General features: G+C 38.4%; 1 protein-coding gene and 1 pseudogene across 1 annotated transcript; both read right to left on the bottom strand.

Annotated features, from left to right (window-relative positions):
• Positions 1–132: 132 nt before the first annotated feature.
• scg2b (secretogranin II b) lies at positions 133–2,720 on the bottom strand. The gene is given in 3 exon segments (XM_043253712.1): positions 133–1,832; positions 1,835–2,478; positions 2,607–2,720. Coding segments are annotated over 3 exon segments (1,767 nt in total). The 5' UTR covers positions 2,611–2,720; the 3' UTR covers positions 133–713.
• Positions 2,721–5,312: 2,592 nt separating this feature from the next.
• The window catches only part of LOC122327359, a 31,005-nt pseudogene continuing 11,004 nt past the window's right edge, over positions 5,313–25,313 (bottom strand).

Genomic DNA, 25,313 nt, shown 5'->3' with positions numbered 1-25,313 from the left:
GATTTTAATATTTTTTCTTTTCTGTCGAGATCCAGCATATACTGGGCGTCATGTTTCTTGTTTTAAGTCATAATATGATATGTTTATGTTGAATCACGTTCCGTGTAATAAGGCAGCACAATACAGCGAGAGGAAAAATAATACGGTAATGCTTTATTCATGTTTCTCTTCTCACACTTTAGAACACGTACAAAATGATTTATAAATGAGAATCACATCCATCTTTATTGGTTTGATAATGAAATAGCTTGTAAAGATTGCAGCAAGCGGAGTCCTACGACTACAGGAATATTCTCTTGATACCGACAAAAGGAACAAGAAAACATTTCGAGGACCACCAATTCATAAACGACAGATAAAATACACTTGAACTCCCGCACATTGATATACCATATATATTTACATCATATAGAATTCCATGAAAACTAAAGCACTTCAAACTGTTTACTTTTTTTAAAATAACTTTTGAGGAGATATAGGCATGTCCCACGAGTAAGCAGTATTTTTATTTTGTATTTTTTTTTTTACCCCTTTCATACTCTGACAAGTCCCTTCTGTGGATTGGCTAGTAGGAGCTTCTTACAACCGGTTTGCAATTTGGGCAGTTCAGAAGTTGTTCATGTAGCCATGGCAACTGTATCAAAGAGATAAAAGGTCAAGGGGCGGGACTTGTCGGAATATTATCAGGGGGAAAAAAAACAAGCTTGGGGTCTTCACATTCCTGCAACCATTTTCCCGTGATACTCTTTACCCTCTTCTGTTCCAGGCACAGGTGGGGTTTGATCTACGGTCTCCTGTGCTGAATCTTGAGCGGGCGGCTTTTGGGGCGCCTCGGGCTCCTCTTTCCCTTGGGTGTCTCTTTTGGTGGGCGTGCTTTTTCCATTATCAACCTGATCAAAGAAATCTTTCATGGCCTCCTCGTATAGCTCATAAGGCAGCTGTCCATTCGTGGTGGAATCGACGGCTCTCTTGCGGTCGCTCGAGCTGGTATCGGGGTACTCGGTCAGGAGTTTGGCTGCGAGGAAGGTCGACTCTTCATCCTCGTCCACTGCGTCATCGTCATAATCATCTTTTCTTTTGCTTGGAGCTTTGTTTAACTCGGACAGGAACAAGCTTCCCCGTCTTCCGCTGGGGTTGAAGTACTTTGCCATGGCTGTCTTGTAGGGCCTTTGCTTTAGCAAAGAAAATTTAGTGTTCTTATTGGCCAGATTCCCTAACCCAAGCACTTTCAGGATATCCTCAGTCTTGACATCTGGAGGGATATCGCTCACTGTGACCTCAGGCTGACGACCGTTGTAATACTTGATGACCCGGCTCTTGTACCGAGGTTGGCTGGGCTTCCTAGCTAGCTGGGGCTCAGGAAGGCGTTGTTGTTTTCTGGTTTCCTCCATGAAGAGCATTCCAACCAGGTCCTCTGGAGGCACCTGGAGCTTCATTGAAATAGCTGACAGCAGTTGTTTGATTGCCCGAGGGTCGATTAGAGAGGGTTGGGACAGTAGCCTCCTCCTTCCTTCCAGGTCTCGTTTTTGTGCCTGGTTTGTCATCTCCAAGACCTTCAACAGGTAGTAATCCACAAGTTTTGTGTCATCGTCTGGGTTCTCGTCATCGTCTTCGGCAGCTCGTCTTTCAATGGCCTCGGCCAGCTCTCCGTTATCTCCTAGCCCTCGTTCGTATTCTTCACGACTTCCTTTAACTACTTCCTCCGTCTCGAGCTGCTCTTCTAGCGGCACCCATTCCTCCCCTCCGGCCACATCCTCGTAAGCCAGGTTTCTAACCTTGTAGAGGTCATCGGCATCTTCTCCGTCTTCATCTTCCTGGTTATCTAAGCTTCTGGTTCTGCCGCGGCAGACAGTTTACCAAGCTCTTCGAATATAGAGCGCATGTTTGCTAGGCTCTGAGGGGTGTACTGCTCGTCCAAATCCTCAGTCGCCCGCTTGTTATCCCTGCCGTTCTCCTCATCCTCGAACATCAGCGGGTACTTCTTGTGTGGCTTCACGAAGCCTCCATAGTCTCCAACTGGACTCTCTGCGTCTGCCATCGGGCGTCTGCTCTTGTGAGCACGCCGCTCGTTTCCGGGCGCAGGCTGACTTTCCGGAGTCTCTCCAGCTTGTTCGAGCACCCGCAGCAGAGATCGAACCCACTGAGGCACCTTGTTATCAGGCCAACGGGTGGCGTCCTCACGCGCGGGCGTGTTCTCGTCCTGTAGGGAGGCGAGCTGCACTAGAAAACGGAATTTGTCCACCTCATCGTAGTCCCCTGTTGGACTCTCTGGTCCATCGGCTCTCTGCTTCAAGCTTTCGATGTACTCCAGAGCTTTGATCATATCGGAGCTGGGAGCAAGGAAGCCACCCTGGTCTCCGCCTCGCAGGCGATGGTGGCGCACAGAAGCGCCCTGCACTGTTAGCGTTTGGAGGAGGGTAACGAGCAGGACCGCCACAAGTCTGGCGGACAGTTTCGGTAGCGACAACATCATACCGCCTAGAGATAAACAAGCACAAAAACAGTTAAGCCATGCAGTGTTTTTTTTTTTATTATTATTGCAACCTTTAATATTTAAAACCAAAATACAAGCAGTGTTGCTAAAATTCTGTTCAAGTCTAAGCTACCCATGAAATCAGTTCTTAGAGTTGTTAAAATTGTTTCCCAGAGCGAGAAGAAGAGACGCTCCGAGCGCCAGAGCAGCAATGAGATCAGTCAGAACACAACATGTTTTTAAACGACAACAGCACCGGATGAGTCACCGCCTGTTGTCAAGGTAACCTTTCACTTGTGGCTACGGATCTCTAAGAACAGATCTATTGATATTTTCACGTAGGTTTGTGAAAACAAATCCTTATTTAAAAAAAAATCTGTCTAGCTGGAGTAAATTTCGCTGATCTTTTAGCGACGAAATCCAGTAGATAAACCAGAGATGAGATACGCTGATGATGAGTGATAGTATCTAATCACGCAAAGCCGGAAAGAAAACGAACAATAGCTCTACTCTTCTTTAACCCACACAAAGAAGATTAGCGCGTACGTGAGCTGTTTTCCCAGAGCATCATTTTGTGAATGCAAAGAAATGAAAGTGAGCGGTCGTACCTTTTGTGTAGAGCTCAGAGAATGTGAATGAGCGTGAACAGCATGTCCTCCGTGTTGCCTCAATGCGCTTCGGTTGTGTTTCAGCACCGGACAGCTCCCCGCGCTATATGAGGCGGCACCTGACCAATGCGTCACCGATGCTCACGCAATACCGAGGCTGTGCATGCATTCGTACCGATGGTAACCATTCACAACGTTCATCTCCGAGAAACTGAACCTCTTGGTCTGCGTTTTAGGTCTATTTTATTCATTAAGAAGTTGACGGCGCGTTTCGCGTATTCTGCTATAGTTTCTGCCTAAACACAGAAACGCATTTGCGATACAGTTCACGTATGTCTAATGTGTAATGCAATAAAACTGTTAAATTGTTATTGGCTGCCTATGATATAAATAACGTGTAAAGCAAACGGTAGACTGTTTATAAAGCTTCTCAAAGTTTAAATGGCATTTTTAATTTAGTGCCATCATTTTAAAAGCTTGTGCTATACTCTCTCTCTATCAAAAAAAGCTTTCACTTGGTTAAACTTCATAAAGAACAAAAGCTAAAGGTACTGCTTTATGCCTTATTTACCCCTAAATGTTACAGATTTGTACATATTGGTAACTTTAAGGTACTAGTATATTTTATATAAGGGTACCAGGCCGGATATACATCAGTTGCTTTTTAAAATCGTATTATTTTATTAAGAAAAAATGAGGATGTCAGGTGTGCAATGTAAAAAATGGTTTGCTCGCTGTCTTTCTGTGCACACAGGCGTCACAAGCGAGTTAAATCGTCAGGCGATGAGTCACACACACGCACAAATGCACTGTGGGACTCATTGGGAGAGCAAGGTCTCTGATAAATATACATCTGCGGTTGTGGATCTCTTCCACTGTCCCTAGACACCTACAGTCCCGAGCATCTATTAGATCCTGCGGAGAGCCTGTCAGCAGCTGAATTATGTGCCCTAGTGACATTGGTGCCAGATGACACTCATCTGCACTTGATCACTTTTCTGGAACACAGACAAAACGTCTCTGCAGAGAAAGCTTTGTCCTTTTGGGTTTTTCAGAAGCACGTCGTTTGATGTATTTTTAGCTGCAGCTTCCAAGTACACAAAAGGAAAGGAAGAATAGTTTTCCTTTTCTGTTTTATAAACCGCCTAACTTGGGTGTGTTTGAGTTATTTTTGTAGAACAGCGCTGCATTATTCTGCAGCCTAATAGGGTATTTAACCATTATGATGTGCTGAAAATCCTTCCGGTTGAAAAACACGACTGGCCTTTTGAAATAATAGTAAATAATCTGCTATATTATCAATAAATCTTTGATTCAATCTCGAGTTTTTAAATAAAAAAAGTCATTATTTGTCAATCATTTTGCAGATGAGGTGCATTAAGCGTCTAAGCAGAGTGGCATAAGCTGATCGATGAGTCCTAGGATCAATCAGTTCCAAAAATAAATACAGATCCTGGGCTGATCGAAGTTGCTTAAAAGACTGAATCTATATTTGGAATTAATTTATAAACAATTTATTGTGGGCTTTTAATTTTAACACGTTTAATAAGGAGGGTATATATATATATATGCAAAATTATACATTTGTTTATACCCTGTGTGAGCAAAATGTTTTAGTCCAGTGCAATAACATTTAACTCACGTTTTTGGGACAATGCCCAGAATAAAAAAATGAGGGTTACATTTCACAAGAACCTTTAGAAAGCCATCCACGTGGTGCTTTAAGAACCCAGACACTAATATGCTGGTCAGAAGAAGCTGTAATTTAACATCACAAACTTATATTAATCTCTGGAGAGCCATATGCAGCAGTAAAAAGCATTTTAGTCCCTACAGCACAGATTCAGAACAGCGCATATATTTCCTCATTAAAGCACTCTGCGGTTTGTTGGCATATTGTTTTTAGCATATACAGATTCTGGACTCGTAACCCATAGTCAGCTGACTGCACGCTGGGGAGAGAGAGGGTGAGGCAGGCCCTCCTGACGTTAGTGGAGCAGTCACATGGTCGGATGAGTCATAAGCCTATGTGTGTGTGTGTGTGTGTGTGTGTGTGCATTATGGGATGTTTCCATGGCTGTGAAAGCAAACAATGTTTTCTATTTTTGCTTCTTGATTCATAAAAATACATATCTTCTGACTTCCATTATGTAAGCGGGAGGAGCTCTGCGTGTTCTCCTGAAAAGCTTTCTAAGCAAACTCCTCCTCTTTCTCTGTAAGATTAAAGCAAATCAATCCACAACCCGTTGAACTTCTCTATTTTCTCCTTCAATGATATTCGAGCATCCCCTCTGCTGCTGTGATGAGTGTTCTGGCGGAGACCAGCTAGCGGATGAGAAAACAGCGCTGCAGAGATGACTCTGAAAGCGCGTCTTGCTGGAGTTGGCTATAAATAGGCGTTGTGGAGGTGTCAGCAAGGAGGTTACAGTCATGTGTCTGCGTGGACTGTGGACGATCTGATAGGCCAAGAGGCGTGTAGGAGGCTTGGCGAGGATTCTCTTGGTATAAGCAGAGATTCTGCACATTAATTAGGTCTGAGCAAACCAGGAATGACTGATTTTATGGTTTCGCATGAAACTAAAGCTTTATTAGTATAGCACTTTACCTGTTACCAGTAGAAGCGGCTAAAATAAGGCCTATTAAACACCATGCATTTTAAGGAGCCGGATGAAACAGAGTTGTCAGATATTCAAAAACCAGATAAACACACAAAATTGAATTGTATGAGCTTATGGATTTAGCTTTTACCAATTCAGTTCTTCGAAAACCCTCCACCTTCCCCAGCTCCACCTGTAGAGATCTGTATTATTTTAGATAGCAGCAGCAGCATGTCTTAAATACTCACAGTATATCGGCAAATGTATTGAGTAGAAACTTTCTTTACTTACTTTGCACCAGCAGCAGCATCAATAATTTATAACGGCAATATTTCAAATAATTCCATTGTTGTTGTTTTTTTATTAGAATCTTCAATTGTTCAATCTTTACAGTAATGTGTGGATCAGTGTTGTGGACCAAATGCTATCAGTCAAAAGCTATCAGTCTCCAAGCTCAGTTGCGGCTATTTGTTCAATTCTCAGTTGATTTTAACACGCATGACATTATTTTATCCCCGTACTGATTTCGTGGTTATAATTATTAGGAAGTGACCGAAAAAAAAGCAAACACGAGCCACATGTTTTCTGCTATCTGTGGGTGGATAAACAGCGAGTCTCTGTCTAGATGCAGCTCAGGTCTCTCCTTGATGTCATGCTTCTGGTCTCCAGTTTATCGGGGTTTTGGTAACTTAGAATAATAACTGGCATTTGTTCAGTTCACTGAAACAAAATGTTATCATCGCCGTAATTTATATACTAAAACCGTTAATTACATTAATGCAGCTGAACCGAAGGAGGCTGAGCTTTGAGAATCACTGCAGATTTTTGTCGGTTCTGTAAACTGACAGTTTGAGTAGAATTACATACTTGGCACTGTTCTGAAGGCTGTTGATTTGATTCGGCTCAATGAAAGCATCAGTTAACCAGGCTGCGTTCAGCATGCTGGGATGGGAGCTGCGGCACGGCGGACGGAGGAGGAGGGAGGAGGAGGTGGAGAGGATGAATGTCAATGAGAATAGAAAAGGAGGGCTGTGTCGTCTCTCCGGCTGTCATTCTTATAAATACAAGCAACGAAATCTATCAATTAGTTCTTTTTTTTTTTTACATTCTGCATCCCCTATGCTGCTCCTTGTCTCCATATCTCTTTATCATTTCTCTCTCTCTCTCTCTTTTAGTATCTCTCCTTCCCTCTGGTTACCAGGAGATTGACAGCAACATTGTGAGGTTCCTGGAATCTCAATCCAGGGGCTGTAATTCCAGAGTCAACAGAAACCAACAGGCACCGCGATGGCCCTCGATACACAGCAGTCTGTGTGTCATGAAGAAGAATAACAGGTACTGCAGAAGTGTGTGAGAATGACTCATAGATCATACATGTTTGTTTTTATGCATTAGTATACCCACACTTGCAGCAGAACGGACCATTCATATTACTCAGTTTGCTCTTTTATTACTCAGAAGAGCGTAGGCTAATGGATTTTTTTTGCTTAAGTTTTATTTAAGTAGGCTGGCGTATTAGTGCAAGGAAAACAGTGACTAAGTTTTAATAATAATTTGAATTCTGTGAGAATAAGGAAGTTCACAGCACAATTTAATGGCGATAACAAATTTATAGAATAACTGGCCTTTTTTTTTATCAGCCAATCAGAATCCATTAATATAAAGGAATGAAGGAATGCATATATATTCATATTATCAGGAGAAAATTTCACTCTCTAATAATGATTAATGTGATGATGAATGCTTTTGCATAGGTTCACACAACAGCTTAAATAAGTTTTTTTAATGCATTGAACAACAGATAAAGAATAATACAATAGATAATACAAGACAGGGATACAAAGAAGATGGATTAAATGAAAATATAAATAAAATAAGAGAGAAAAAAAAAAAGAAAAAGCTGCAATAATGGTACGCGCGCGCAAAAAGTATGCTGACTGGCGTCACTGTTGTTCTCACGTTGCCTGCTTACCGTAAATACCTCATACAACCGATTGTGGTGGAAACACATTAAGAAAAAGCGGACGCTCTGCAATAAAAGTGAAGGCGAAGTTCATTTAAAACGCGAATCAACCGACAGCTAATTCACGAGTCGCGCGCAGCAGACCCGTCAAAACTGGGAGGAGAGCAGGGGCCTCTGGATGAAGACACTCGGGCGGACACACGACCTAAAACCTCAAGATGAACTATATCTACATCACTGTGAGTTACCAAAGCACACAAACGCTCAGCAGACTGCTGAAGCACAAAACGGTGGTTCGAGAAAATTTGTCAGATGAGTTCTATCACTTAAACGGACGGTCGCGGTTCTGATGCTGATTGCTGAGCCAAGTCGGGTCCTCGCAACACGCGCTTGTTTGCATCACGTGGTTCTGATGACGCACAATGCATACATTTTTTTGTTTGTTCTGGGAAACAAATCAAGAAATTCATCGCCTCAGCAACATATTCCCTTTGTTTACCTTTGCGTGTTGCTCGAAACCGCTTTGTAAACCCACAACCAAGCTTGGAGAAAGAATGCTTTAATATCATTGCACTTTATTTGCTTTATTTCGTGAAACTCGCCGCGTAAATTGATTAACTGTTTGATAAAAGCAACAATCCACGCTTCCTTTGTGTCGGGCGACAACACTGTTATAAATTCACTGTAAACCACGGCTTCTTGAGGCTTATTGCTTCTTTTTGGGATGGTAAGTAACAGAAAATTACAACATACTGTACTCAAATACAGAAAAGACAACTGTTTTTCCTTCTGTGTTAAACGCGGGCCTAGTAGGTCAGGTAATTTGGTTTTGGTTTGAAATTTAGACTCTGACTTTGATGGCAGACTTGAGTTTGAGACATTGCTGAGAGACCTTGATAACAGAAGCAGGAAGAGGAACCAAAATTTCTGTTTACTTTCATGATCAACCATGTCAAACCATTCTAATTTAATTTTTCAACATGACGAATTCCAAGTATAACCAGATAAGAGAGACTAGCTGGGTGTAGCACAGCATTACGTGAAGATCAGAGGCAATAAATATAGGCTATATTAAAAGTAAATGTTGACTTGAAGGAGACATCATTGTTGTTTGTCTTTGGGAGGTATACTATACGTTCCTGCCTGTCTCCCCTAATCTCTCTTTCCTCTATCTTTTTTTTTTTCTTGGTCTTGGTTTCTTGACTTTCTTGTCTCCATGGTGGATCTTCATGATGTCTTTCACTCATCTCTCTTGTTCACTTGTTCCATATTAGCGCTGAAGTGAGAGGCTGTGTGTGTGCTGGGGCTGTAATAAGGACGGAAGATCATCGCTTAGCCTATCTGTCTCCCGCTTTCTATCATTCCTTAATGAGGCAAATTTTGTGAGCAAAGCTCAGGCTATAACTCTGTTTCAAAACAACTCCCGTGAGTAGAAAAGAAGAATGATTTAGGCGCTCTCTATTCAAGATAGCAGCTGCATTAGGAATAGCTGGATTATATTCTATGTATTCAGCAGATACAAGAATTTGAATTTGTTGTGAGTTCGCATTGTCTACCAGTGACCCTGTATTGTTAGTGAAACTACTTGAACGACTAGAAATTTATTAAAAAATGTCAGCTTATGTCACCTCATGTTGTCCAAATCAACTTCTTTATGAGTTTTTTCTGATCATATTATTATTGCTAGTATATATTTGTCACAATTCAACAAAAACAATGACTAGGGGGTATGATAATAGACTGTTTAGGCACAATTTTTAGTATTAAAAATAGTATTATATAGCATATTGTTTATTTTATTTTAGAATTTTCTATTGTATTTGTAATTTAATATTTTACCATTTGCATGAATATTATTTATATTATGTACATGTTAATATCTTGCAAAAGAAAACCCTACATACAATGAAAAAGCATATTTGTATATAATTTATTTAATTTGACAATTTTTAATAACAATAATATATATTATATAATTATTATTTCTGTTCATTTTATTTATTCTATTTATAGTATTATTCGTATCCATACAAAATTGTAAAACGCTAATCAGAAATTTTAGGATTTATTTGGCAAATTTTTGCATTTTAATCAGACTTTATATTTCGACTTGTTTAATAATAATGTTTATGATTTCATTAATTTATTCCTACAATGTATTTTGTTTCTGATAATTATTTATAATAATCCACAATTTCTATGCATATTTTGAAATGTATTTAAAATGAACCTTTCATTTATATTTCTTTGTTTGTTTTCCTCCTGTCTATCTTTAGTCTAATTATTAGCCCTCTCTTTCTCATTCATTCATTCTCTCCCTCCTCCTTCACCTTTCTGACTCAAGGAGTGAATGACGTGTTCTCACGCCAGTAGGGAGCGTGGAGGCTCTTTTCATTTCTATCTCTAACAATACACGTATTCCTAATGAGTGAACTGACATCGACAGACTTGCTTCTCCTAGCCTTTCTAAGTGTCTCCTATGCTCCCAATTGTTCTGTTCTCTTCAGAACTCTCTTTTGAGCACTGAAAAACAACTGAACAGCCACATGTGATGGTGACTTTGGCTTTGTTGAATGAATTTCAGCATCATGTCTATGGTCAGATGTGTTGGTTATTACATCTATCAGCTGTGATAGTCTAACCATCTGCTTCCATTTCTGGGTTTCTGGAACAGTTTGTCGCCCTTTTTTAACATTCAGAAACCTTCAGAACTTTCTAGCAGATGTACTGTTTTAAAATAATATCTTCAAATGGGACAGTCTTTTATGCTCATTGTTATTGAGAGCTGCTGGAGAGACTAGCTGGTTGGTCATCAGCGTATATGTGTGTTGGGCGCTACATTCTTGTTTCTGCCAGGCTTTTTAAACATAACATTGGTAAATCAGCTTCATTAAGAAGGCCAGCTGAATTCTGACTTAATATTCATTTTTTCAGAATGATTAAAAATAATCAGAGAAATGGCTTAAATGCTAGTTTGTTATGCCACCCGGATTGATATTTTCAAGTCACTACTTTATTAAGTGGAACTGATCCATACTATTGAATAATGAGACAGTGGCATTCATGCAGTGAGGGATGCCATTATGTAAAACAAAACAAAAAAATGTCAGACAAGATCCAAAACATCCCAAAACGCATAAATGCTATATTTTTCTGGGCTTATTGAAAAAACATGTTCGCGGTGAAGTTTCTTTGCACATTTACCACGCTTAAACATAAAACAAAATGTACCCAAACAGATGTTTGTTGTACATTTTTGTGGCAGTTTGTAAATCAATAGTTTGGTGAGTGGAGCTAATTGTTCTTTTTTGCGCTTGAGAAAATAATATACAACCTACAAGCGGTGTGTGTTGCAAGATATCTCACAATTTAGATTTTTTTCAGAATTTTTGCAACTTCAAATTCATGAAAACATTCATTATGATATTTAAATCAGAATGGGAATTGTGATCAACATAAAGCTCACACCTTGGCATTTATTTGTTAATCCTATTGCAGAAACGGGCTTTTATTGTTCCTTTTAGGTATGTTTATTTATGGTAGAAGGCCCAGTGAGCCTTTTTCATAAAATGGCTAGTCATTTCTGCAGGCTGTAGACACTGGGTAAATTGGATCTACTGTATATTTGAGTTTCTTTCTTGCGAATCTCTGGCAGAGACGTGGCTGTGACTTCACCAGCCCACGCCAAACCAGCACGACGCACTGTTGTTAGCTGTGCAGATTGCACGCACTAGACTTTCACAGAACACGTTGGTGATATGGTTATAATTATAAACAGTCAAGAAATGAGCCAAGCAACTGCATAAATGTGTGTGTGTGTGGGGTCCATGCAAGTGAGCCCAGAAAGTTTTCTACACTTTTAATGAATCAGAGTTCTGAGAAAAAACACTGAGCGCTGAGGAGAAACACAGGAAATGACCTTTGCTTGCATAGCCGAGCGGTTGGAGCCTCTGTGTTCATTAAAAACCATCCAGCTCTACATTCATGGATAGAGAGAGTCGGGAGGAGGCCTGTACGGGAAGGGAAAGGTGACAGGCCCCGTCACACCGCTTAAAAGTGCCAGAGTTTGACCACACAGGAGATTCTCATTAGATCTTCCCTTCCCACACGCACAGAGCAGCCCGCTGACACCCTCCTTCCTCTCTCTCTCTCTCTTCGGTAGAGGGGCTTACAAATATATCCCAGTGATGACTCATATACCTGCATATATCAATATCTCCAACTACGCACACACATTAATTTATTCACTTAACAGAACAGACGCAGTCTTCCACCAACCAAGGTCGTAGCTTAAAGTTGTGAAATGCTAAAAATTCTATTGTTTGTCTGTCTGTTCGTCTGTCTGTCCATCCGCCAGTCCAAGTGTTCAATTCATCATTCATTTTGAGAAACAGCAACCCATCTCACTATAACTATACAAGTAACTATATAGCAACTCCCTGCAGCATTGTGATAGCAAGATTCAGGCAAGTCTTCTTCAGATGATGTGGAAATTGTCTGCAATTCTGGGTTGTACATTTTATGTGAGTTGTTTGTCGCCAATAAACATGCTAAATTGAAGTGACACAGAGAGCGTAGAGAGGTTTATGCAGCAGTGACTCAGATGTAGACGTGTCCGTGGGTCTGTGTTAAATGTGTGTATATGGATGCATTTATGTATGTCTAGCTTCCTATGTGAGATGTCAATCTAAGGTTTTCTCATCTTCCCTGATGTGATTATTTTGTTTATTGCTTTCTTTCTGATGGCCATTCTCCATCTCTCACTGCCAGCGCCACAGATGGAGAACAGCAAACATCCTGACAGCCGGGCCCTCTCTCTCTGACACACACAAACAAACACACACACACACACACACACACAGTCACATCATAAACCTCTGTTCTGGTAATATAATTGTCAATAACGTGTTGACTAATGTACAGTGAAATATACACATGCTATGCTGTTAAAATAAAAGAAGATAAAACAAATAGTATGACAATATTATATCAGTTTACTGTAAATGAACTTGTTTCTCAAATCTCGAGACTACAAATGACAAAAAGCATAATTTAATTCATATGATGAAGCATATTCAGAAATGCCCTCGTGGATGTGTGTACATGTTTTTAAGGCCTGTAGGATTCAATGCCATTGACTGGCTTGATGAGTTTTTACTAATGCCGTTGTTTTGAACAATAGATGACTTGTGTATGCCACAATATCTGACATATCTATTGAGAAATGGTACATCATGAACACAAATAATCCATGATGCTTGAGCTTAGAGAGTGAGAGAGGCTTGAGAGAATTGAATACAAATTGAAACTGGGAGAATCAAATAGATGTGTTTGGCAGTGGTCCATATTTACCACAAGCTCCCAGGATCTTCTGATAGAAATTCCTCATCTATCTATCTATCTATCTATCTATCTATCTATCTATCTATCTATCTATCTATCTATCTATCTATCTATCTATCTATCTATATGTGCATCTAATTATCTATCTCTCCATATGTGCATCTAACATCTATCATATGCATCTATCTATCTATCTATATGTGCATCTATCTATCTATCTATATGTGCATCTATCTATCTATCTATATGTGCATCTATCTATCTATCTATCTATATGTGCATCTATCTATCTGTCTATCTATCTATCTGTATCTATCTATATGTGCATCTGTCTATCTATCTATCTATCTATTCATCTATTCATCTATCTATCTATCTATCATCTATCTATCTATCTATCTATCTATCTATCTATCTATATGTGCATCTATCATCTATCTATATGTGAGACTACTATCTATCTATATGTGCATCTATCTGTGCACTATCTATCTATCTATATCTGTGTGATCTATCTATCTAGTATCTATCTATCTGTGCATCCATCCATCATTTTTCTACAGTGTTTTTTGGTAATAGCAGTATGAAATGTGATGTTTAATGTCAGAATGATGCACGCTGAGTCATTTTGTAGAATCTGTTCCGATGCACAGCTGTGTGCAGCGCTTGACTCATTCTTTTAATTAAAGGAATGATATTTGATTTGATGCTTTCATCACATCTTCTGTAATGCCATTCACTGTCTGTCTTTTTCTTTTCACAAAGCTACCCTGACTTATCACCAAGTTTCTAAGAATGCCTTTGTGTCGCTCCATCTCCACCTCCCGACGATCTTCAAAGACAGCCGCTGTCGGGCTTGTGGCCTTGGTTTCATGGACAATCGATATTTGTCCTAAGGATCGACGAGCAGATGATCGCTTTGTACGCATTACGCTTTGAAACCTGCAATCAAGATATCAAGATCTACACCGTAAATAAAAAAACTCTGACGCTGCTAAATGAGTAAAACACTGAGAGAAACAGGATTTATATAGGAAAATGTTCTGCACATAGAGATTTTTTTAAGTATTTGATAATTAAATGTGAACTGCCTTTTGCAAACCATTTTTCATTTTAGTGGAACAGGATTCAAAGTGCATTTTGGAAATCTAAATCTTGGAATGTGTGTCAATAGTATATGTGCTTCATTTTTAATGTGAACTTATTCTAGAATAAAGCAAATCTTTTTATAAAAACATTTACACTGAAATAAAAATATATGGGTAAATTTTCAACAAAGGCTAGTCTTCTGAGCTATACATTTAAGCATTATTTATATTAAAACACTTTTACATTACAGACTAAAGGTACAGTAGACTTCGTGTGATTTTCTCTAGGTAAATTATCTGATGCTGGAGACTACTGGTGTATAACAGTAATGAGACGTACTTAATATTGAGCTAAATATTACATAAAAATACTTTGTATCATTCTCTCATTTTATGCATACAATTTCATAAATAGACATAAAATTATGTAAATCATGAACCTGGAAAAAATCTTCCTCCCTTTACTAAATCAGACTATTTTTATAAAGGCTCAGATAAATAACGCCCAAAAATCCCCTTGTAATTCACAAAAACTTTATTCTTATAACATAGTTTCCATACAAATCACAAATAAATAAAGTTTACCTGCTTGTCAGAAGACCACCACACAGAGGAGAAAAGACCCCTAACCTGCTCAGTAACAAAGATTAAACATATTCAGTTGAGACACATTTGTACATCTGCTAATGCAACTAACTTTATGAATTTCTGACATTAAAGTCGTATTTACAATAGCGGGTAACAGAGGAAGAGAATTAATCCATCAAACATCCTTTAGGTGTCTAGAACGCCGATAGGCCTGTGTGTAGTCATTAAAATCAAGGACTTTAAGAATGTAAAGGGATGCGGTAAACACAGATGGCGTGATGGCGGCCGCCTAACGGGCTGATTAATTAGTTAGGACGCGACTGACAGGTGAACGCACCAGTCAGATTACAGTTCAGCTCAGAAAATAGGAAATACGATGGAGCTCCTTTAGACTAAATAGGCTGATTGGGCAGATGCTTGCGGCTTGAACAAATAATAACATGGCAGAAATGTAAATGAAGCACAATCAAGGTGAGCAGTACAAAGAAGCTCTCAGACGGAATGACACTCCTGAATACTAAGACAGAAATAAATTATCAGCATAAATCTTATAAAACCACTTTAATTTCTTAATTGTAAAAAAAGGCAATCAACATCTTCCATCGAGCACAGGAAAGGCAGACACGCCCTAGTTTAGGAACACTATTTTGCTCTTCAGTTCCTTTTAGACAAACAAATTATAATAAAACAAAGACAAAAGTACTTCAGTAAAGAGCATCGTGGTTAGACGGGTAAAGCTGGAGTGTTTCTGCAACCAAAAGTTTATCAAAACCATCTTAAGGAATCAAGAAAATATATAAAAAAACGTTTGAATCCATCTTGAAAATGCAGAGTCTAAACTCAACATTTTCCACAAATAATCAATAAGCATACAGATTAAGAAACATTTGCCCGCTGAAATGCCATTTATCAAAGCCTGCAATACAATATGTTGGTATTTGTTTGGTTTACATCTCCTGAATCATGAAAGTCAAAATCGCTAATCGAATGCATTAACTGTCGAATGATGTAAGTGATCTGCACAGTCAGAAGCACAGTAAATTTCATTTCTTCCTCGTTACATCAAGAGGTTGGAGACATTCATGTTTTGGGGCCGGATCATATATCGCTTTGTCTATTGCACATTCAGAATCACACTCTTTCCCTCTTTGTTGAACTCACTAATCATTTCTACAATGACAATATCACGATATAATAAAAAAATGGGCCATTTAAGAAACAAAAGGTACCTGGCTACCTGACGCCAACACTTTGTTCCCTTGCAAAACATCCATGCAACACAACGTATGACATATGATCACATGACATATTTTTAGAAAGGAATGAGTTTAAAGGCTTTATAAATTCAGACAAAAAAAAAAAAAGGAAATAAATATGGAGTCACATCCTGTATGATTCTTAGGTAAACCCTGTAGACGGAGTAATGGAACGTGGAGCACCTTTCAGATGCCAACCTCGCTGGCAAAATTTATGTTGTTCTCTCTGTTGATCAGCAAAAAGCTCTTGTAGTATCAGAGCACGCCTCTGGCTTAAGACTGTTTCCTCTCTGTAACAGCTTGCTGGAGAACTACAACTGCTTTTGTTACATTAGAACAGATATCTGGTTTATCACTGGTCTTTTTGTCTGATTGTAATGACGGGTATCTCTGGTTTCTTTCTAGGTACACAGTCTTCAGTGTGCACTAGCACCTGAAACCCATCTCATTTCAGACAGGGCAACAGTAACAGCCTTTTGATACAGGTAAAATCCACAGAAGCCGCAGTTCAAAGTAACAAAACATCAAGTACAAAACGCCAAAGTTCCAGAAAGCAACATCGTAACAGACAGTTAGAGAAGCATTCCATACATATCCAAATCTCGAGCCGTTTGTGACCAAAACAAGTGTTTGAAAACAATAATAAGCAACAAAAAAAATAAGGTTGTTGCAAAACGTTTCTGCATAGACTCTGATAAGTAATTCATGTGACGCTTCGCAGGGTGGAATCATCACGCATCTGCCCGCAGAACAATGAGGGGCGCGGATGGGGCTTTGTCTATCAAAAAGAGCCAATGAGAGATAAGCAAAAGGACTGGGTGGTCCAAAAGTCTCACAGTTTGTAGTTGTGTCGTACGCCTTTCAGAAGGTTGTGATATCATCTGAGAAAAGTGCATTGTTTAGTCGCTATCCATCGCCTGCCTCTCGCTATACTATCACTGACGCAAATCAAGTGTGTCCCTGTTTTGATCGCAGAGCATCACAGGAGCAGGAAGGCAGAGGATTGTGGGTTGTTTTTTTGTATATAGGCATTGTAAGGCGTGTGTGTCCTAAACCCCCTCCCTCCCTCCCAATCACATCCCACCGCGTGGCTTCATTCACTTGCCGTGACATCCTCTCGAGCATCGCCCTGATAGTGCGCTTTAGTTCCTTGCGCTTGAGTTTGAAGGCGCTGTTACCAGGCCCGCCCTTGGCGCCCAGGCTCGGCGCTCAGACGGGATTGGGATCTCAAAGCGCTCCAGCTTTCATCATAAAACAGAACAGATTTTATTTAACATGGTTTTGGATATATATAATATGTGTGTGTGTGTGTGTGTGTGTGTGTGTGTATGTACATAGCGTACAGCTTTAAACAATTTGGTAAAATGCTGCATAGTCTTCTGCCAAAGGTTTTATAATTTTATTGAACTGGTTTATAAAATTAACTGCCTAAATAAGCAATAAAAATTAGATTTCAACTATACCTGAGAAAGAGAGGATGCATGAAGATGAAAAGTCTATTATGCTCACAAAAACCTGCATTTATTTTATTAAAAACACAGTAATGTGGTGAAATATCACTGAAAGGTAAGATAATCATTTTCTGTTAACTGTTGAGATATATTTAAAGTGTAATGTATTCTTAATTTTCAACAGCATTACTTCAACAGTTTTCAGTTTCACATTATCCTTAAAAAATTATTCTAATATGCTGATTTGCTGTCCATTTATATTTGTTATCATATGTTGAAAACAGTTGCTAATATTTTAGTGAAAAGAATTTATATAATATCTTTTGTGGAAACCTTTGATAAGCATATTTATGGAATCTAAGATTTACATTGTAAGATGTGCTATAAAAATCAACATTTGTCAATTGTCAGATTTTCAGATGGCAAGTTAACCTAAAGTATGGTACAAATTCCAGCTCATTACAAAAAAAAAAAAATGGACACACCTGCTACAGCCGCCTGTGATGATACGAACCTCCTTCTCCACTCCTGCATGGTTGCAGAGCTCCTCCCATGATCCTCTAATGCCCTTCTGCTCAGCTCATAGGCGGTTAACTGCTTCTGATTGGGCACCACAAACCCAATCGTGAAGACTCGCCACCGTAAAGAGAAAGAAAGATTTATTCGCCTCAGCCTAAACACTATACAGCATTTTGTGAATGCATGTTTGCTCATGTGCACTCACCTGTTGGCATAAGCGCAGATGTTGTCAATGAGCTGGCAGTTTTTGAGCACAGCCTCTACTTTGCCCAAAGACACATATTCACCAGCTTGCAACTTACCTGTGTCCTTCTACGATCTACAAGCACACGCCACAACCAGTTAGAGGAACTTAGAAGGATCAGGATAACACTTAAAGCAATAGTTCACCTAAAATTAAATTCTGCCATCATTTACTTCAAAGTAGTTTAAAATCTGTATAGAATAACTGACGCAGCTACTGACTTCCATAGAATGGAAAAAGGCCTAACGGAAGTCAATGTATACCAACAACTTTTTTTAGTTACAGACATTTTCAAAATATCTTTATGCTTCAAAATATAAGAAAATATTTGGAACAAGTGGATGGGTATAAATGACAACAATTTTCATTTTTGGGAGACTACCTTTAATCAGCACCGATATTTTGTTAAAGTTTGTGTGCCTCCACACCGATAATCTTGAGGCAGCTATCATGGTGAAATTCACGATACACTCCGTGCAGAACCAGCTGGCCATTTGAATCCACAAAGAAGTCCTCTGCTCTTCTGCCTGTTTTTATAGTAAACTCCATTGTGACGTTAGGACCACTAATCAGAATCTCTCCTCAGGGGTTTGGTTTATCTGTGCTGAAATAACCACTCTATGGCCAAAAAAAGAACAAAACTGTTTTTTTTTTAATAGCTTAAATTCTCATCATACTTTAATTACGATAAAGAAAAACCAACAGCAGCCAATGAACATCATTATTAGTGCTGACAGTTAAAAATCCGGAACTCGCTTCCTCCCAGTCCTTCAGCATGATCTCTGAACACACCAGAGGAGCTCCAACACGCTCCAGTGCTGTAATCAGAAACTAGACACACACACACACACAAAGCATTATATAATACCCACAATCAAGACATTCATTTGGTTAGTTTCATTTAACGTCATTGCATTTGAAGGTATGGTTTCTGTCATTTTTCTTTTAAATTCTAACTGTATGTTCCTCTCCCTTTACTATTATTGGCAGTAAAGTCACATTATACAAGGTTTTATTCAAGACCCCTTGACCGCTTTATTTGAAATATACTAATCCCAAGGTTCTATTACCATCAGACCCATAAATCCTATTACTTTTTCTAGTCTTTATAAGCAATTTCTACCTATATCACAACTACAAATCCAAGGATGACTTAATGCTATTTTGTAATAAAACCGCTGGATCCTAATTTGACTCTTAGCCATACTAGTACACTGCTGATGGTTCCGCCCACAGGTCTCAGAGACCATAGCCCTGTCCCAGGCAACAGAAGCAGATGTTCATAAAACGCTGAGTAGCTGAGCAGATACAAAGGAGCTCCGCCAGACAACAGCACACGCGCAGCACCACCCAGCAGCGAAGACCTTCCTGAACACAAGCCTGCAGAACACCCAAGGCAATTAGACATTAGAATTATAACAGAGAAAACAGAACTGGGCTACTCAACAAACCCAGCGCAGTTTTAGATTCCACGATTTTGCTAACAACATGGCAGCATTCATTATACCTGCCACACAGCGGCGCGTATTGCATCCTCAGAGATCTTGCTCCATCTTGTAGTTGTGCATGCCAGAACAAAGAGAGTCTTCTGCACACTGCTCATCTCTTCAACTTAGTCATCACATTTTTATAGATACGTCCATAATCTCCTATACACGGACATAATGAGAGAGTGAGTGCCTACATCTCTAGCAACTCAACAGCTTTGAGTGTGTTTTGGGAACTCGAGGCTTCTACGGTACGGCTGCCATCAATGTTGGTCTGAGCACGCTTGGTGTCTCCTTTTACTTCCTTTTGATTTTAGATGACTGTGGGGAAAGGGCAAAACAATGATGTGGCTAGTCATTATCACTTTCTGCAGTAATAATGCAAATGTTGGCAATCTAAGGTATTCTGAGATCGTGAAAAGAGCTTGACATGGTGAGATGACGGTGAATAAATGGCATGACTCATGTGCGTGTTTAAAATTCTTGGTCAGCAAGAGTCTGAGGTGATTTAATATCCAACCGCAGCCATGTGACATTACATACCAGCTCAGCGCTGAGCTCCGTGACGTGGAGCAAGTGGTGGCAGGTAGCCAATGTAGGTGTCATTCTCACTGCCGCAATAAACCGAAGAGCTGTAAGTAGAGAAAATGCCTTACCAAATATCTAAACAAACTTTTCAGTGTTCAGTCACACACAGACAAAGAAACTTTGAAATGTAGAGGACAGCACAAGCACAGCTTCATTTTCAAAATTAAGAAACGCTTTCAGTAATACATCTCCAGAATGAATAAATTTGTCTAACATATCATGAGACTTTAAAGATTAAAATGAACAGTAGCAAGCAAAAGTTAGACAATGTCTATTTAGTTTTTAAAATAAGTTTATGTTACCATGGCTGCACATCTAATAATACACACAATAATAATAATAATATAAAATAATTGTCTTTTGTATTAATTAATGTGCTGTCATATAATATGTCATGTTTATACATTAAATATATTTATAATACAAAAATGACATGAATATAAATATAGACATGCAAATATTTTCTACATATATACTGTATGTGTGTGTATTTATATATACATTGATGATGAATCATGATTAATTGTTTAATAACAATTAGCTTTAACAGCACTGCTTTAATATTTTGTAAATGTAATTTATTCCTGTGATGCAAAGCTAAATTTTCACATGAGTACTCAAGATCCTTTGAAACCATTATATCACATCATATTAATTATTAATATAATATCATATTAATTATCAGCTTGCTTAAAAAACCTTTATTAGTAGGACATGTTAGTATTGCCAATAATACTAAATGGAGAAAATTAAAACAGAAAACTTTTGAAGACAGACTTGTCGGGCATTTAAGAATGATCAGAAGATTTGGTCACTGGTTAATCAGGTTATGTCGTCCCACTTTTTTGAAACGCATTGAGAATTTATTCACAAAATGCTTCCATCTCCCATTATTTGCATGACCCTTTATTTACAGAACTCCACTCATGGATGTTTTTGAGAATTAAGTGGATTTTTTTTCAGAAATTTGCTGCCATTACTCATTTATGATGCGATACTCTCAGAAGCATCAGAGAAACTCACTTCAGGTTAGGGAATGCTCAGCCATGCCGGTGATGCTAGCTATGATGTTGCTATGGGAGATCATGACCTTTTAGAATGCCTGTGGAGCCGCTGGTGTACACATGATCACTGCGATATCAGACGGAGAGGCTGCCTGCGGACACCATTACTGCTCACAGAGAAACACACAGTCACATCACTTCATTAGAGCCAGACGGTTGTTGTTGTGGCATTCCAGAAAGTACGCTTAAAATAACTACTTTGGGCGCTAAAAATACAAACTTTTTTGTAACGGAAACTTGAAGCCAAGATCTTTTTGGACTGCATGAACCTTCTCGGTCCAAAACAAAATTCATAAATCTGCACACAGGCTAATGAAATGAAACCACCGCACCTGTAAATGTGCTCTGATTTGAGATTTTTCATCTTTGTTAAATTTTTAAAAGCTTAAAAGTTACATTTAACTTTTGTTTCATTAAAATGAATAAATGTAATTATAATTAACATTACTTTTAATATTTAAATATTTGGGTCAAATACACATTTATATAAAATAGTTCACCAAGGCTGCATTTATTTGATCAAAAAGCAAAGTAAAACATCAAAGGCAAAATTTTTAAGTACATAATTGATGCTTATAACATCATCTGTGATGAAAGATAACGCAACGGATAATTACTGTTATTTTTTCATACCTACACCTCTTCAATCCTCCAGTGCTCTGAATGTAAAGTCTTCTGGGAAATGAGATAGACGTGACCATTTCATTTGAAATCAAATGCACCTAGGATCATTCATCCCGCCTGACTAGCATGTGTGAGCACTAGACAGGTAACATTAAAACAAGTCTAATGCCCAGTGAAAGGTCTAAACCTTTATCTCAGTCTTTTGAACAGAGAAACCTTCTAATAATGATAACATTCCTCGCCTTATCTCCAGAGGGCTTTTTCTTGCTCTCATCTGACACAGCACATGAGCTGTGATCTCAACACCGTCCATGTACTCTTTTTCATCTTACAGGAAGATCCTGCTGTCTTTCTTCCTCAACAATCTATGTTTACAGCTCTTATTGTGTTAGTACACAACACAAGATGTTTGCCAAGCGCAAGAGCCTACTGTTCTGGGAATTCTGTTGTTGGGACTGTTGAGTATATACTATATACTAAAAGTAGTATGTGAAACCATGCATGATGCAAATATAATAGTATGCACGAAACATTTCAGCCAAAAGGTGTGCTACTTGAGACTTACTATTTTCAGGTTTGGATCCTAGCTCCTGCACAGCACCATGTTGTAATTCATGATGATTTCTGGGGAGATCGTGGCCAGCTGGTGGGCTTTATCAACAACTATAATGTGCTTGAGTCTGGGGACATCCATCAGAATGGCCTGAGACGGAGAGAGCAAATGATTGAGAGCATGAGTGACAGCAGCTCTTGGATAGCTGATGAGTGGTGTCTGAGATATGGCCTTCAGCCTTGTTTTCACCTTGAGGCGGCTCTGCAGCAGGCTCCTTGCTGGTGATGATGTGTGACCAGTCTCATTTAGACCATGAGCTATAGCTGCTCCTCCCAGTGTAGAGTATAGAGTCACCACTGAGACCAAGAGAAAGAAAAAGCATTTAGGGATTGTGTTAGAACTGTGACTTTAAACATAAAACTTAAGAGACTAAAAGAGACTACACATAAATAATTTAACAATTACATATAATAAATAACAAACATATCTATTTATATAGTGCTATTTGAATTAAATTATATACAATTTATGCTAAATATTATTTAATAGCAATTTTATTAGACAATGTAATTAGTATATAAATGTAATATACACATATATATATATATATATGTATATTTACATTATTAATATAATAACATTATTATTATTATTAATATAATAACATTATTATTATTATTAATATAATAACATTTTATATGATGATAATAAATTATTTCAATTAAAAATCAATAAATATATTGTCATATTAAAACTGTAATTGCAAAAATAAAATTTTATAATAACAATAAGAATCATAAAGTCTGGAAATTGTATAGTAAAAGAGTATTCATTGTGATTATACAATAATAATAATAATACTTAATAATACTATTATAAATCATGTTTTTATTTGTTATATATCAAAATGCAAGTAAACTCTTAAATATAATAAAGAAATATTACAATTTCAAATAAAACTTAATTGCAAAATAAAGACTAAGCATTTGATTATAACAGTAGTTATAATCAGTAGTTGTAATAATAATAAAAACTATCTAGATACCTTGCACTAATTCAAAACTTCTCTGCATACTTATAGGCCAGATTTATAAAAGGCAAGTTAGCTATAGAGTTCAATTCCATAAAAGTGCTGATGGAGGTGAACTTAATTCCCATAACGATCAGCTCAATCTACCAAGAGCAAGAGCATGTATAGTACAGCAAACGTGAATTGAGATGAAAACCAAAGGCTTTGTGAATCAAATGCCTGCAGCATGCATGTGTGTGGAGAAAAAAACACTTCTGATTTCAGTGTGATGTTGTCTGTCATCTAGTATTTACAGCAGTGCTGCTATCTTTGGCCTGATATTCTCTCCCCGAAATAAGCATAATGCAGCAGACAATACTCTGTGTGTGTGATTTATTTGCTCACAGGGGAAGTTGTACATGAAGCAAGCCTGAGCCGCTTATGATCCATTCTGCACGAGTCTCGCAGAAACGGTAATGTTACAAAGAGGTTTCTGACCCTACGCAGCCAGTCCGCTTACCAAACCTTCTGAGACAGATGGAAAGGTTCATACGAAAAGCCAGTTATAATCGCCCAAAATCACCTAGACAAAAAAACAGAGGACTCAGGAGTTGCATTGTATTAAAATTCCCAGCAGCTCTCACAGCAGCATGTGACTTCTTTTCAAGCCTACATGTAAACAGTTCTGACAACAACAGAGCAGAGATAAAAACATTTACAAAGAGAAACAGCCACTGAACTTCTTCCTGGAGTTCAAGAGAGTTCTCACAGGATCCGGCCCTATAACCTCAGAATGACTCTACATATACTTGAATATTGTGTGCAAGTAAGTGTATTTAGAAAATGTTTTAGAACATTTCCTAGGCCTACATCTGTTTTTAGGCATGCATTACTTACAAGGGTTTGAACAAATAAAAATAATAATTATAAATAATAAAGATACATTTGTAAATTAAAAACAGGGCATGCACCCAAAAATATGGCAACTATCGTGGATGTACTGTAATTTAAAATATGCAGATTAGATTTGCAGACTGGATTCCACTAACAGAATCACCTTCAAACAAAGTGAATGTGTGTCTCACCTTCTTGAAGACCTTGCCATTTGGCTGTATCTCATCCTCCCGCCAGCACCTCTCTTTGTGCCGAGGCAGTCTCTTTTGAGGGAAGTGTACTACAGCCGCATTCAAACACTCATCTAAAGTATCCACACCCTCATGCAGTGGACACCAGCTTCTGCTGGTTACATGGGTCCGGTACGGCCTCTGTTGAGTCCCGCGCTATACCTGACGGGACAGAGATCAGGAATGAGGTCACGTGGCAAAGATTCGGACATGTACGACAAACACAGGGTGACAAATGAAGTGTTGCACGTAAAGTGCGAACCCACCTGGGGCCCGATTCATCATATTTGTAACCAGCAATTTCATTAAGTGATGTTGATCAATAATGAAAGTGACTCAAATCCTCCATTAATCTAAGATAAACTGCGTAATCTCAGTTGAATTATTACCTTTGCATGTATTATGTGTTGAGGTACGCTACTATTCAAAAGTTTTGGGCTCAGCAAGATTTTTTTCTAATTAAAATATTGCTTCTATATTTAGTATGCATTAAATCGTAAAAGTTCCAGTAAGGACGCTTGTGTCACAAACATTTTGTACTTTAAGCAATTTTATATATTTTTAAGAAACCTGAAACCACTAAGCAGTACAACTGGTTTGAATGTGTTAATAGGAATAATGAATGTTTCTTTGAATTAATTCTAGAGTTCTAGTTTCTAGTTTAATGACACTTTAAAAACATATTATCACAGAAACTATTTTAAATTTAGTGCTGTCAAATGACTAATTATAAA

This window comes from Puntigrus tetrazona, chromosome 2 (assembly GCF_018831695.1).
Source record: "Puntigrus tetrazona isolate hp1 chromosome 2, ASM1883169v1, whole genome shotgun sequence".
Taxonomy (NCBI): domain Eukaryota; kingdom Metazoa; phylum Chordata; class Actinopteri; order Cypriniformes; family Cyprinidae; genus Puntigrus; species Puntigrus tetrazona.
Note: the sequence above shows the minus strand (reverse complement) of the source record. Positions and strands in the feature narration are given on the sequence as shown.